The 14,039-nt window shown below is 35.4% G+C and overlaps 1 protein-coding gene across 1 annotated transcript; it reads right to left on the bottom strand.

The window, feature by feature from the left end:
- Positions 1–7,069: 7,069 nt before the first annotated feature.
- Positions 7,070–8,814, bottom strand: LOC110020160 (basic blue protein-like). The gene is made up of 2 exons (XM_020718166.1): positions 8,572–8,814; positions 7,070–7,347 (listed from the first exon to the last, which is right to left on the bottom strand). The coding sequence occupies exons 1-2, from the start codon at positions 8,735–8,737 to the stop codon at positions 7,070–7,072; spliced, it is 444 nt and encodes a 147-aa protein (XP_020573825.1). The 5' UTR covers positions 8,738–8,814.
- Between the last annotated feature and the right edge of the window lie 5,225 nt (positions 8,815–14,039).

A 14,039-nucleotide genomic window follows, 5' to 3' on the forward strand; every position in this document is an offset into this window, starting at 1 on the left:
GAAGTGAGGGTGAGAGATTCATCTTAGAAGTCAAGATGATCGACTGGTGTAAATTCCTTAAGTAGTAAAATCCTCTGCAACTTCGTGGACGTAAGCAATTTGCCGAACCACATATATCTGTGTGCTCTATTCTTGTGTGAATTTTTCTCGTTCTATTTTTCGCTTCATCGATTGTTCTCCTGTTTGATTTATATATATACCACATCAACTGGTATATCTATAGATCTCGCAACAACAACAATTGGTATCAAAGCGTGGTTTCAGATCTGAGGAAGAATGATGGTTGTAGATGAAGTGAAGGTTTGTTTTGATGGCAAGTTTGATGGCACAGATTTTGGTTATTGGAAAATGCAGATAGAGGATTATCATTATGGGAAGAAACTTCATCTTCCGTTATTGGGGAAAATATCTAAAAAGATGGATGAGGCTAAATGGAATTTGTTGGATTGACAAGTTCTGGGGGTTATTAGATTGAACCTATCGAGGTTTGTTGCACACATCGTCGTAAAGAAAAGGACGACTGCAGATCTCATGACAGTCTTATCAGGTATGTATGAAAAGTCATCGACGAATAACAAGGTGCACTTGATGAATAAGTTATTTAATTTGAAGATGGCGGAAGATGTTTCTGTTGCTCAACACCCGAATGATTTCAATACTATCACAAATCAATTGTCTTCTGTGTAAATTGATTTTGATGATGAGATATGTGCATCGATCTTGTTGGCTTCATTGCCAGATAGTTAGGAAGCAATGAGGATAGCAGTTAGCAGTTCTGTAGGTAAATCTAAACTGAAATACGATGATATTCGTGATTTGATTTTGGCTGAGGAAATTCGTATGAAAGATTCTGGTGAGGTCTCAGGTTCGAGTTCGACATTGAATGTTGATTTCAGAGGGAGATTGCATGATATGAACTCAAGTATAGGGAGATCAAAATCAAAGTTTAGTAAGCATGCAACTTGTTGGAATTGTGGTAAGGTTGGCCACATAAAGAAGAACTGCAAAAATCCTAGGAAGACGAAGAATGATAGCACAAATGTGGTATCTAAAGAATCACAAGATGCACTATTTTTGGCATTTCATAGTTCTGTTGAAGACTTGTAATTGGATTCAAGGGCTTTGAATGTGGTAGGAATCTATTAGAGGCCACAGTGCAGGGCAGTGATAGAAGTGAAGAGGAAAGTGGGTCTGGGGCACCTATTCCTATTGTTCCACAGACAGATGTTGAAGAACCACAGAGCTATGAAAAAATCTTACGAGATAAAAGTTCGAGCAAGTGGGAGCTGGCAGAACTTCCACTAGGGAAGAAAGCATCGCACAACTAGTGGGTGTACCAGGTGAAGACTGAGTGTGATGTCAGCAAGAGTTATAAGGCTAGACGTGTTGAAAAAGTCTTTCAGCAGAGACAGGTTGTTACGAGTGACCAAGAAAATAGTTTGGGGGTGCAAAGCTATGTGAAACCTGCCGATATGTTAACTGAGAGTGTTACTCTTGAGAAACTAAAGTTGTGCACAGCTTCATTTAGTCTTCTGAAGTGAAGACAGTGACTTTGAGTTGCAGAGGTGGAGGGTTCAAGGTGGAGGATACATGTTGAAGAAAAAGGTGACACCGCTGGAGGATAGCAGTTTGAGGAAGGAGATGTTGTAGCTTGTGTACCAGTCTCTAGGTGGGAGAATTGTTAGAAACGGTGGAGCCCGGTCCACTACGCTTGGGCGATTACTTTGCTTTGAAAATTCACACCTCTTCACAAATAACCACTCTCACTTTCCTCTTTTGTGAAGTGAAACATCTCTTCGCTCCCTCCTGTTCGTGATAAAAGTTTCGGAAGACTCTCATTGGGTTTAGTAGTCACACTTTGAATTCTTCTTTCTTCGGTTTCCTTGGGATTCGGGATAAAGGAAGGTTTCCTTGGGGCAGAGGAAGAGAAGTGCAAGTGATAGTTCCTTGAAGGAAGAAAAAAGAAGAAGAAGAAGATTGTTCTTCTTAGGCTTCTTCTTGGTGACTTGTGGCATAAGAGAAATTGAATTTTTTTCTCTTGTAAGTTTGTCTTCTTCGGTGTATCTCGGTGTAGAGAGAGAAGAACAGAGAGCAACGAAGTGAGAGTGAGAGATTCCTCTTGTAAGTCGAGATGATCGACTGGTGTAAATTCCTCAAGTAGTAAAATCCTCTGCAACTCTGTGGACGTAAGCAATTTGCAGAACCACGTATATATGTGTGTTCTTTTTTGGCGTGATTTTTTTCGTTCTATTTTTTGCTTCGTCGATTTTTTCTCTGTTTGATTTATATATATACCACATCAACTGGTAGAACTCGCAACAACAACAATATACCACCTTACTAATGCATGAAAGATGTATTTCACTTTTTAGAAACTAAAGTAGTCGTAATTTTTTATGTGATATTTTTGAATTGGAATAAACTTAGAGTCATGTATCGTCTGTGAGTACATTCAACTTGCCAAAGACCCGATATTTTAGGAAAAGTACTATAAGGAGAGAGAGGGAGGGAAGAGAATCCTGGAGGAAAAACTGGAGGAAAATGTAATAATTTTTTACATTTGATCAACCGAATGGTTCCATCACTCGTAGGAAAACTATTTATAGCCCTTCAGAAAGAGAGAGGGCTGAAGAATGCGAAGGGAGAACCTCCCTCTTTCATCTTATGGGCTGCCCTTTTAGAAATGAGATAAAAAATGACATAAAATTATCAAAGTAAGACATCAATGATTAAATTGTTGACTTTATCTAACCGGCATTGTAACTATGAGGTAGTATCAGCTAATGTTAGATATCGCCAGTATGGCGATCATCCTTGATGTTTGGGCAATGAGACTGACTCCTCAGGATCAAGCAACAACTCTAAATGAAAAACTGATGTATATTTCGGTCGGTCCTAATAGCTTTCTCAAATAGTTACCTTCACAGAGATAAGAGTAAGCGGTCTCCTTAGGGAAGATGGTGATAAGTTGGATCGATCACTTCGACATATGAGTTTGATTTAGCCACTTTGACAGGTGAACTCAATTTAACCACTTCAGCAGGTAGGCTGAATTCAGTCACTTTGACATGTGGGTTCGATTCAACAATACAAAAATCAATTAAAATTGTCATATATATGTATTTGTGATACAGATATGAGATATTTGGGTGTTATGGATGTAAAAAATAAATCTTGTGGTAGCTAGATATGTAAATATGTTGTAATTAGGCGGTATGCATGCAAATGCCCCATTTTTATTTAATTTGAATGAGGAACATTTTTGGGCCCGGGTTTTACTGGGGTAGTAGCATTATGCGGGGACTGTTTTACAAGCAGTTGGAAAGTTGGTGAAAGGTTTTACAGATGTAACTTCGAAGGTTTGATTCTTGAGTTTGAAGAGTTAATTATCTTTAGTCAAACTTTATAAAATTGAAGTTCGGTTAACCATAAATTAATAATGGATTTGATATAGAAGAATTTGAGAGGAGCCTGAATGTATTGGACTGATTAATTATGCTTGATGAATCCTTAAACCGATATAATTAAGAAGTAATGCTCGAGTCTATTTTGAAGTTTTTAAGACTTATTTCCTATTTGAACGTGATTAGGAAAATGTGATTATAGTTTTGATAGTATATTATACAAAAAAAACTAAAAAATGATTTTGATGTTTGGCTAGAGCCTTGACGACAATTTTTAGTCACTCTAATAAAATATATTACCATTTAGTTTGATGATTATATATATTTGAGACAATGCGACCAGCTCAAGTTTTAGCCGTTGCGAACATTTTTTTCGATCTTGTTATCGGACATTATTCATGCAAAATTATTTCATATTCATAATATATTAATGTCAAAATAAAGTATCGATGCATGCTTGAAGATTCGTGACGGTGGATTAATGAATTTAGTGTTTTAGCATTACATGAAAATAGAATACACTCAGGGAATTAAAGAAAAATAAGCAGTAGAAGACAAGTCAATTTATTACATGGAAAACTAGGAAAATGGGAAAAAAAAAAAACATCTGACTTAGTTGAAATAATCTATTATGTAATTGTGATCACATGGGTCCACTTTTTTCTAATATTAGGAAAGATAGAGTAACAAAGTTGATACATAATAATAGTATTATAAAAAGTTGCAAAGGCCGTAGTTGATAACTATGAATGTAGTAGCCCACCAAAATTGTAGTAGATGTTGGTTGTAGTGCTAGCTATTTGTGTATGTCGTAATAGAATGTTGTGGCAGTTATTTGATATGTATATCATAATGGTGAGTTGTGATGACATATGTAGGCCGCAGATACAGGTGTTGGAAGTTGTACGAACTATCAGCTACATAGGTTGTTGTTGGCCACATATGTCATAGTGGCAATTGTGATGAAACCTGTAGGCGGTAAGGGCCAAAGTTGAGAGCTGCACGATCTATGAGTCATGTAGGTCGTAGTTGGTCACATTGATCGTACTTATAAGCTATGACGTCATCTGTAGACTGTATGAGTCAGAGTTGAGAGCTACACGAGCTATAAACTACGTAAGTCGTAGTTATTCATTTAGGTCGTAGTGGTGAGCTGTAAGAAGAGAGATTTAGGTGTTTGGAAAAAATCCATTGTGTTTGGAGTGCATTGTTACACCGTCTTTTGGAGGTGTTTCACTGTATATGAAGTGCATTATTCAATATGTCTCGTTACCATGCAATGTATGTCGGGATTGTGTAATGCACGTCGTGATTTCTCAAGGTATTTCATTGCAATGGGTATGAGGCAGTCGATGACGGCCAAAAATTGTCGGCGGACATTAGTAGGAGGCTCCAGAAAATTGAGATATTTGTCGAATATGTGGTTTGGAAGAGATGCTAGACTTTAGCTCCTCCTCCAAATTTTAGTCTTCTTCTAGCTCAAATTCTTCCCCTGTCACTCAAATAGAGGGGTACGACTTTATTTATAGTCTTGGAGAGGTCTCTCTATAAATAGAAAAAAAAAACTAGATCACTCCATCAAACAGTTTGGAGAGATTTCATCAATTGGACAATGTTCAATGAACATTTGAGTTCCTTAACTAGGTTAGCAATAAATGATTTTGGGCTTGTTGGATTCGTCTCATTGAGACGCTTGATTTGACTATAAGCTTGTCAAATTCATAATTCATTTTACTTTTAAATCATGCATTAAGAGCTTCTAAAATGTTTTGACGGATTGATATGAGCTTGATTTGACTTGGATTGAACAAATTTAGGTATCATTGAGTTAGTCTCGTCGACTAAAGTCAGTTGAAATTTGAGTTTTGGATGATTTTTAATCGAAATTTGAATATTTTTTACTTAAGAAGTTGTTTCAAGATTCGTCTCATATCTCAAGCTCCACATCAAATAATATAATTTTTGACGACGCATCAAGTACCTTCGGAAAAAATAAACTTCTAGATATCTTGCATAGTGCTCAACCGATAATCTCTTCACCATTACCCTTCAGTATTTTAAATTTTTTTCATGTTCTTGAGAAGGGTTGGTCAGGGCAAAAGACATCGATCGGAAAAATATATAATTAATTGTGCAGTGTCATACTTCATAATCAAGCATTCATTCATTTTAATTTCTTGTTCGCGTCAGAAGGTAGGAAGACTAACAATAAGATATTTCAAATTGCCTATATATTTCGGTTTTCTTAAAGAAAAAACAAAGGAATTTACCAAAACTAATTGGACTTCCCCAAAAGTCTATTCCGTCCTGATTCAAAAGATTAGTCAAGGTTAATTTTCATAATCATATAAATATATATGTTGACATTGACATAATTTGATCGAATTGGGTCAAGTGATGGCTCAAAAGGGTCTACCCGACTAATGATCAACTATAATCAACTTGCCTGTAGTTTGGTGAGCTAAATCCTAAAGAAGATTTTTGCGTCGTTGATTGGATCATGTAACTCAAACTCACACGTAAAACTAGCGCTTAAAGAGACATTGGGTCTGTTTTGACCGCTAATCAAATTGAGCTTACAATATTACTTCGAGGCATTTACATCAATACCACACAATTCTCATGTCTTTACTTAGCTACCACCTACACTTCATATTTACATCGAAACAAAATCAAGAACTCCTTTGGCCGAAAGTTAACATCTTGAGCTTTTAGTCGGATTGAAGCTTTACTCAGAATTATAAGATAATTATTTTTATAATATTATAACACTTTTTACTTATATAAAATAATTATGTGAATGATTATATAACAAATCAAAGTGATTTTTTCACCAAAAATATCATATAGTTAAGTATAGCATTCCTCATCCGAATTAAAATTTTAAATGAACTTAAAAATATCCCTTTAAATTATCGACCAATCAAAATAAAAGTGTTTGCCAAAATTTACCCAAAAAATGATGCATGGTTATTTGCATACGAAGTACACAAACTCTTATATATTTACATATATCACACCTAACCATTCATATTTGCCCATAATACTTAGGGTTCGTTTGGAGAAGCTTGTGCATTTCAGGATAAGCTGTTTATTCTGAAACGCGGCCGGCGGGCGGGCCGCGGGGGTCGACCCGCGGTCTGCGTCTAGTATAAAAACTCAAACGCAGTTTCGGATAAGCTGGCGAAACACGCGAACCAAACCATGCGGCGGCGGCGGCGTTTTCAGCGTTTTGAAAACGCCGCCCGCACTTATAAACTGCCCCAAACGGACCCTTAATTTTTTTTCATATCATACTTAGATTATTATTATTATTATTATTATTATTATTATTATTATTATAAAATGCATCTTTTCATGCATAAAATTTGACCACCCAAATACTATTATGTAAATAAATATGAGATATATAAATACACTTGACCACCCAAATACTATTATGTAAATAAATATGAAAAATTAAATATGAGATATATAAATACACAAGAATTGCATGCTAAATATGTAATTCTACCTAAAAGAATTTCCCGAAATAATCAATCATTCGTGAATGGCAGACATAAATTTACGTGTTTTTTTTAATTCGCACCAAAAAGCTTTTCAAAGGTGTAAATTTTTTATTCAAATAATAGCGCAATCATGTACGCCATTCTTAGGGGAAAAGCTTAAGGAGTCGCCTTAGAGAACTCCGGCGGAGACGTCGGCGGTGACGGCGGTGACGGAATTATGGCTGCGGTAACATTAGTCAAAACGTGGACTTGAAGCTTCATTCCTCCTAAACAGTGAGAGAGAACACTACAGATGAAGTACTTGTCTCCGGTGGCGTTGAGAGGAACGTAAGTGTTGCCATCAGTGCTCTTTAGCATAGCGTTTGAAGCGTTGCAGTTGCTGAAGCCATTTCTGTCTACTTGGTTGACGTCGTGGTAAGGGGAATATTGGAACACTGAGGCAAGAAGGAGCATTCTTTTTTTCAGAAGTTGTTTGTTCAGGTAAAAATTTCATTAACATGCTCATAAACTTTAATTAATTTATTTTAATACGAATGTAATAGAAATTTTAATTAATTATTGAAACATTATCCAGGATTTTCTCATTAGCATCATAGAAGAAAATAAATAAAGACTGTGGCAATCAATGAAACACATTATTATTTAAAATTGGATTTAACTGAGTGTATCTTTGGTTAATTTTCAAAAAAAAAAAAAAAAGAAAAAAAAAAGAACATGCATCACTTAATTACTTGTATTTGTAATGTGAAGTTAATAATTATTTTTGTATACAGAAAAATGATCTGCACGAAAATTGAGTATATCCATCGGTCTAAATAAGAATTCAAATACTCTTTGTTCTTCTCTAGTATAACAATATATAATTTGTATATCTTTGTGTCTCTTCTATCTTCTATAAATACGAGGGCTTTATGGTGAATGAAAGGGATTTGGCTCTTCCCCACCTTGTAATGCATTTCTCTTATGAAATAAAATAGGTAGTAGAGGCCGAGAACAAAGAACACCTCATTTCCCACGCCGACAGAAATCTCTCATCTCTTCTTTTCTCCCTCTTTCAAGCCCCTTGTGTCAGTCAAACACTACATTCCTTGGGCACGGTCAACCAGACAGATTTTTATTCAAAAATTTTCAAAAATTGCCCTAAATACTCTTAATTAGCCTGACAGAATTGTGCAGCACCTAAAAATATTATTATTACAAAATTTTGGATTCAAAAAATTAATAGTCTTGTTAGCAATATTATTTGATAAATATTATATACGTGTTTCTTTATCATTTTATCCATCTGATAGCTATATATATTAACAACATTTTCAAATCTCGAAAGCCACTTAGCTTCAACAAAAAAAAAATACTATTAATTTAAAATTCTCTTTAATCAGATTGCTAACATTTACCAAATACTAAGTATTGGAGTAAAAAACAAATTTAAATGGAAATTATAAAATAGTTTATAATGTTGGAAGATGTAAATTAGACATTAACGATGGCAAACATCAAATACCATAAACGTGCTAGTGCTGATCTATCACATATGTATATGTAAAATGGTATTAAAAATATATAGTTCTTCTTAAAATATAAATTTAACTACTCGGAAACTAAATCCAAATCTTAACCTGCCTCAAAATGTAAAATGGGAGAGATAAAAAGCTTACATAAAACATCACCAATGTAGAAAAGCTTCGTCGCCGGCCATGAATAGAGATCTGCACTAATGTCCCACCCGGCCAAGTCACCGACGGTGTATGTAGCAGCCTTGCAAGCAGACACCAGAAGGCCAAGAATGGCGAGCCCTGAGAGCACATGAAACCTGCACGCCATTAATGGAGATTGAAAGCTCCCTCCGGAGACAGATTTAGAAAGGTAAGCCAAAGTATATATGTTAGTCGAATGATAGACCTTTTTTGGGACTGTGTTTTTGGGAAGTAGCATTATGCGAGGAGAATGTTTGTATTGAAGAAGGTGAAGAGTCAGTTGGAAGTTTAAGAGGTAAACTATGAAGATTTCATCACTGGTTTTGATGCATTAAAATATTGGCTGTCGGGCTTCTTAATTGAGAGGAAATTAGTAATTACAGTCAGATTTTACAATAGCGCAGTTTGGTTACCCACCTTCCCAAAGAAAAAAAGTTCGGTTACCAATGCATTAACAACGGAAATACAAAATAAAATAGAATTTCATATTATTTAATATAAATTTTATGTACAATAATGTTGTGCACTATTATATGAGATGTTAAAATAAAATTCAACATTAACAACTCTGTATGCATACAGTCTTCGTATGTAATAATTTTTCTTGTCTACATGAGTATTGAGATGAAATATATTTAATATTTCATATAAAAAGTGATTTAATATTAATTCATCTTTTTTATTTAGAATTTTAATACACATAGTATCCTAAACATATCAATTTACATAAGTTAGATTATATATATTACTATATAATGTCTTGAAATTATGGCAAAAAAAATGCAAGAATCAAGAACTGAATAATAAAGAACGAACAGAGGGATTTAGAGTCTTTTTGGCGCAGCTGCCTGCCTTCTGCACGACACCGCCCTACGATTATTTCACGTTGGGCGGCATCTCGTCCAGCGGCGGCCGTGAACGTGGGGGCGGCATCTCGGCCAGCGGCGGCCGTGAATCAGACGGAAAGTCAAATGCAGTCACAGACCCGTGGCCCAGCTTCGTTGTGTATGCATTAAATTGGTTTTACGTTTGTGCCCTCAACTGTACCCTAAACACGAGCACAACTTCCCCTTTCCGAATCTCCTCAACTCCCGAATATTTCCCACCTTCTTCTCTTCTTGCCAACCCTGATCTTCCTCTTCCCGAGATTTGCTCCCCTGTGTTCTCTTCTCTGAAGGGTTTCCAGGCCTTCATCGTGTCGTCTACCCCAAACGCAGCCCGGCTTCGTCCAAGCAGCGATAATTTTTTTCCCCCTTTCAATGCTTCGGATTTGATTAATCTTCACATTTAGATTCTCATTTAAGGCAATGCTTCGGATCTTCCTACTACCACTGTCACTATTGGAGTTTTAAAATTAGTTTACTGTTTGCAAACTTATAAGAATTGTGTGCTATGTATTTTTGTTTTTTTTTTTGTTCCACAGAGTACCAATTTTATAATGCTTATGAACTAGGATTTGTACTGTTATAACTGCAAACTAAATTTTTCAGTACTAAAATAGGCCAACAACATGTTTTAACAAAGAAGAGTATCAAAATATTACAAAAAAGTTCAAGGAACTTACAGACAAAGAGTACAATACGATGCAATTGAAAAACAAATGGGATCAACGTAAGAAATATTAGAAAATATGGAAGGAATTGAAATGAGACTCAACAGGATTGGGGTGGAATTCGGTGAAGCGAACAATAGATGCACCCGAGGAGTGGTAGGTTGAAAGACTTATGGTGAGCATTGTTCAAAACTTTTATTAATTATTTACATTTTAACTTTTTACTAATTTTTTTCTTTCTAAATTATGTTTAGGTGGTGCCCGTTGCAAAGAAATATAAGATTTATGGAATTAAGCTTGAATTGGAGGACAAGCTTTACCTCATGTTTGGGGGGTGGTTGCAATGAGGAACTATGCATGTTGTCCAAACGAGACAGGGTTTGCTGTCAATCCCGTGGATCTAGGAACCCCCGAAGGTTCACATGATCCCGCTAAAGTCCTCATTCTGGAGCAGAACAAATATGATTCCACTCCCCGTGCCAAGCTTCCAAGGGTAGAAATAGAAAAAAATATGGTTATGGTTTTATTAAAAATCAAATCTCCGAGCTGGTGTCCGCTTACAAAGCATAATCACGGTCTTCTTATTCAACCACTATTGAGGAGGCACTTGAAATCCTTTATTCTTAAAGTGAAATAAATGAGGAAGAAACGTTGTAACTATTTGCAACAGAGTTGATAGAGGACCCCGTCCATAGAGATAATTTTGTGAAGATTTCTGCCGCCCGCAGAGTGTCGTATCTCTGATGTTTTTATGATCGTCTTAATATTTGAGTTTTTTTTCAATGTCATCGCAAAAACATTTCTAACAAGTTATGTTTCGTTTAATTTTCTAGGATTGTACTTGTAAACTCTTTAGTTTTAGTTTTTCAGTTATTATGCATATTTTATCAGAATAGCATTTTTAATTATATGTAGATGTTTCATTTTTTTTATTTCTGAGACTTTTGTATTTTATTAGCTCATCAGAGTGTTGGGTTTAGAGTGCAACATACGATACAACATCGAAGCAAGTAGAAGAAGACATTTATCAGTCAACATGGAATGCTAGTACCAATTTACCACATCCACCTGCAGGTTCGCTCGAGTGCGAGCTAATTTAATATTTAACATTATGCTTCCTTTTAATAACACTTTTTATCAGACAAATATTACTTGGTCGATGCTGGATATCCATTGCAACGAGGGTACCTAAAGTCATTTGCTGCCACAAGGTATCATATCGGACTTTGAACGTGCAAGTAACTTTACACAAGACAGAAAAAAATGTTTAATAAACGTCATTCAACATTACGTGGTGTCATTGAGAGAACATTTGGTGTGTGGAAAAAGAAATGGGTGATACTGCGTAATATGCATCCTTATAAGTTCTCCAAGTATGTGCACGTTGTGTTTGCTATGATGGCTCCACACAATTACATTTGAAGAGATCATTCCCATTGTGACATCAACTTCTGTTCGGTAGATGAGGATCAAGAACACGTACCTGCGGAAGCATTTGAGTACCGTCTAGGACATTCTTTGTCAGAACAGGACGATGAGACTTCGACCATTTGTACTACAAACGGGGAATGTGCAAACGAGATGACAGTGTTAAGAGAACAGATTATATATGAGATAATATGGGGAACAGGACAATAGCCTGAACATTGAGGAAAAATTACGTTGTCATTGTATTGTTTGTGATAAGATGGGTGTAATTTGAAATCATTTAGTTTATGCTTTGAAACCATTACTTTCTCTTAAGATTTGTTCATAGTGTTATTTATGTGATGTTTGTTAAATTCATTTAAGCAAAAGTTCATTACGCCATGGTTATAATCTGCTTGAAGAAAGTCTTTAGGCTGCTGGTTATTTTGTTAATCATTGAATGGAGAAAGTGTTCTGCATAGATACATTCATATACATGATTTTATTTTATGGCAATTGTGAATTCTATACAAGATTTACAAATCTACAATTGTATTTGGGGCATTTACATACAAGGTGACCTTTCTTTTGCTATTCTTTTCTACAGAAGTGAGTTTAGTCCCAAGTATTCTTGGCAACCAAGAACCTACGACCTTCTTATGAGGGCAGATTGTTCATCTCTTTATGTTTAATTTTGAACCCTGAGTTTTTCTTTTATAAACATCCACCATCTTAAACTTTGGTTTGAATCTTTTATTATATTTTTCAAATTATTTTCTTTAATGTGTTGGTAATTCCGGTTATCGCAAGTAATCTCTTTTAATTTGAAATAATTTTCTTTAATATGCTTAGCAAGTTCTTCACAGAGACTCCTTGATGGAACTTGCTCTCACCTCAGCTTTATCAGCCGAAAGCTTGGCTGATCACCCTCCTGAAAAAGTGCTCCACTTGTTAATTTGCTTGACATTGGTTTATGTCATCTGTAGAACTAAAAATGTGAGGCTTTTTTTTTCTAACACTAGCATTTTCAAGATCGGTTTGGCACTCAGGTTTACACAGTTACTGGATCATAAAAACAGATGGTGAAAATATAAGAAGAAATGGCTTCAAAACGTGCCCAGTTTTCTATGAATTGAAAAAAAGTGGTTTCAAAATGCTGATTATATGGCATTTTGTTTTTATATTTTTTGGAGGGCCTAGATTCTCTGAAGCTTTGTGATGTTTTAATGGTTTTGTACCTTTTTGGTTCTTGGCAATGATGTGAATTCTTGATCTTTGATTTCAAAATGCTACCAACATATGGGTTTGTTTAATCTAACATCGTGTGATTATGTTGCTGCCAGAAGGCATAATTTGATGGATTACTATATTGAGTTGTAACCCAACTTTTAGATTAAAACACTTTTTAGTCCCGATGACTTGGAATTGAATTGATGCCTTTTTGGGGTTTTTTTGTGCTTTGCTTTAATTGCATATCTTTTTTTTTGGTAGCACTACGTCTAATGTTATTGCTAGATGGGTTCTTTATACTGTTTGTATTCTATGCTCTATATATGGGAGCTGAAACAGGAGCATTTACGTACTTAACACCTAAATTGGAGGTGAATCTTTAAACTTTTCTTATATGGGAGCTAAATCTTGTAATGAGAACTAAGGTGCGGTGGGATTTAAAAAGGTTATTTTTGTTATATGGGATCTGAAACAGGAGTATTTACATACATACCACTACAATGAACATCTGATTCTTCCCTTGTTTTTCTTGAAAATTAATTCCTCGGTTGCAATGCTTCCCTCTATTGTAGTTGGTTTATGTATGCAACTACATGATCCCGTTTCTATGTTACGTGATGTTATATATTTTTAGTTCCTCCTCATTTTCAGATAGATATTTTCAACACAAATCAATTTTTGGACTGATTTGACATGCAGATTTTCTTTTCTACTCAAAGTTAGCTGATTGGTCATATTCAATTTTGGTGTTCTTGCTTCTGCTTGCACAATTTGATGTTTTATATTCAGTAGACTGTCGGTGCAATGTGGCTATATTAATCTTTTTGCACTGTATATTCAACTTTGTTTCTTGATCTTCATTGAGGGAAGTGAAGATGAATCATCAATTGATTTTGACATAAATATGAATATTTACCTCATATAAAGTCAAGATTTATACTTGTATTGATGGTATATCTCAATCTCCTAAACTTTGTAAATGTTCTCATTTGAATGTATATATCTGTCGTACTAATAAAATGTGACATTTAAGGATAAAGATCTTGTTGCACCTGCACTGTTATTTCCTAATTTGTTGCATTCAGGAGAAGACGAGCTCACGGATTTCCAGGACATCCCGACGAACACTCTGTCACTATGGCCTCCAACCCTCACTGTTGACGTCATGTCAACCACACAGCTACGAGAGGAAGTTCTATACTTGTCGACGGAGCATCGTCGAACAGTGCATGTTTTTCAT

The sequence above is a fragment of the Phalaenopsis equestris genome, unplaced genomic scaffold (genome assembly GCF_001263595.1).
Source record: "Phalaenopsis equestris unplaced genomic scaffold, ASM126359v1 Scaffold000094, whole genome shotgun sequence".
Lineage (NCBI taxonomy): Eukaryota > Viridiplantae > Streptophyta > Magnoliopsida > Asparagales > Orchidaceae > Phalaenopsis > Phalaenopsis equestris.

Excerpts from the sequence above, each read along its gene's own strand:
- LOC110020160 (XM_020718166.1), bottom strand. The coding sequence starts at position 8,737 with ATGGCGTGCAGGTTTCATGTGCTCTCAGGGCTCGCCATTCTTGGCCTT. Across the intron at positions 7,348-8,571 it reads CTACATTGGTGATGTTTTAT|TGTTCCAATATTCCCCTTAC; the intron begins GTAAGCTTTTTA and ends TTCTTGCCTCAG.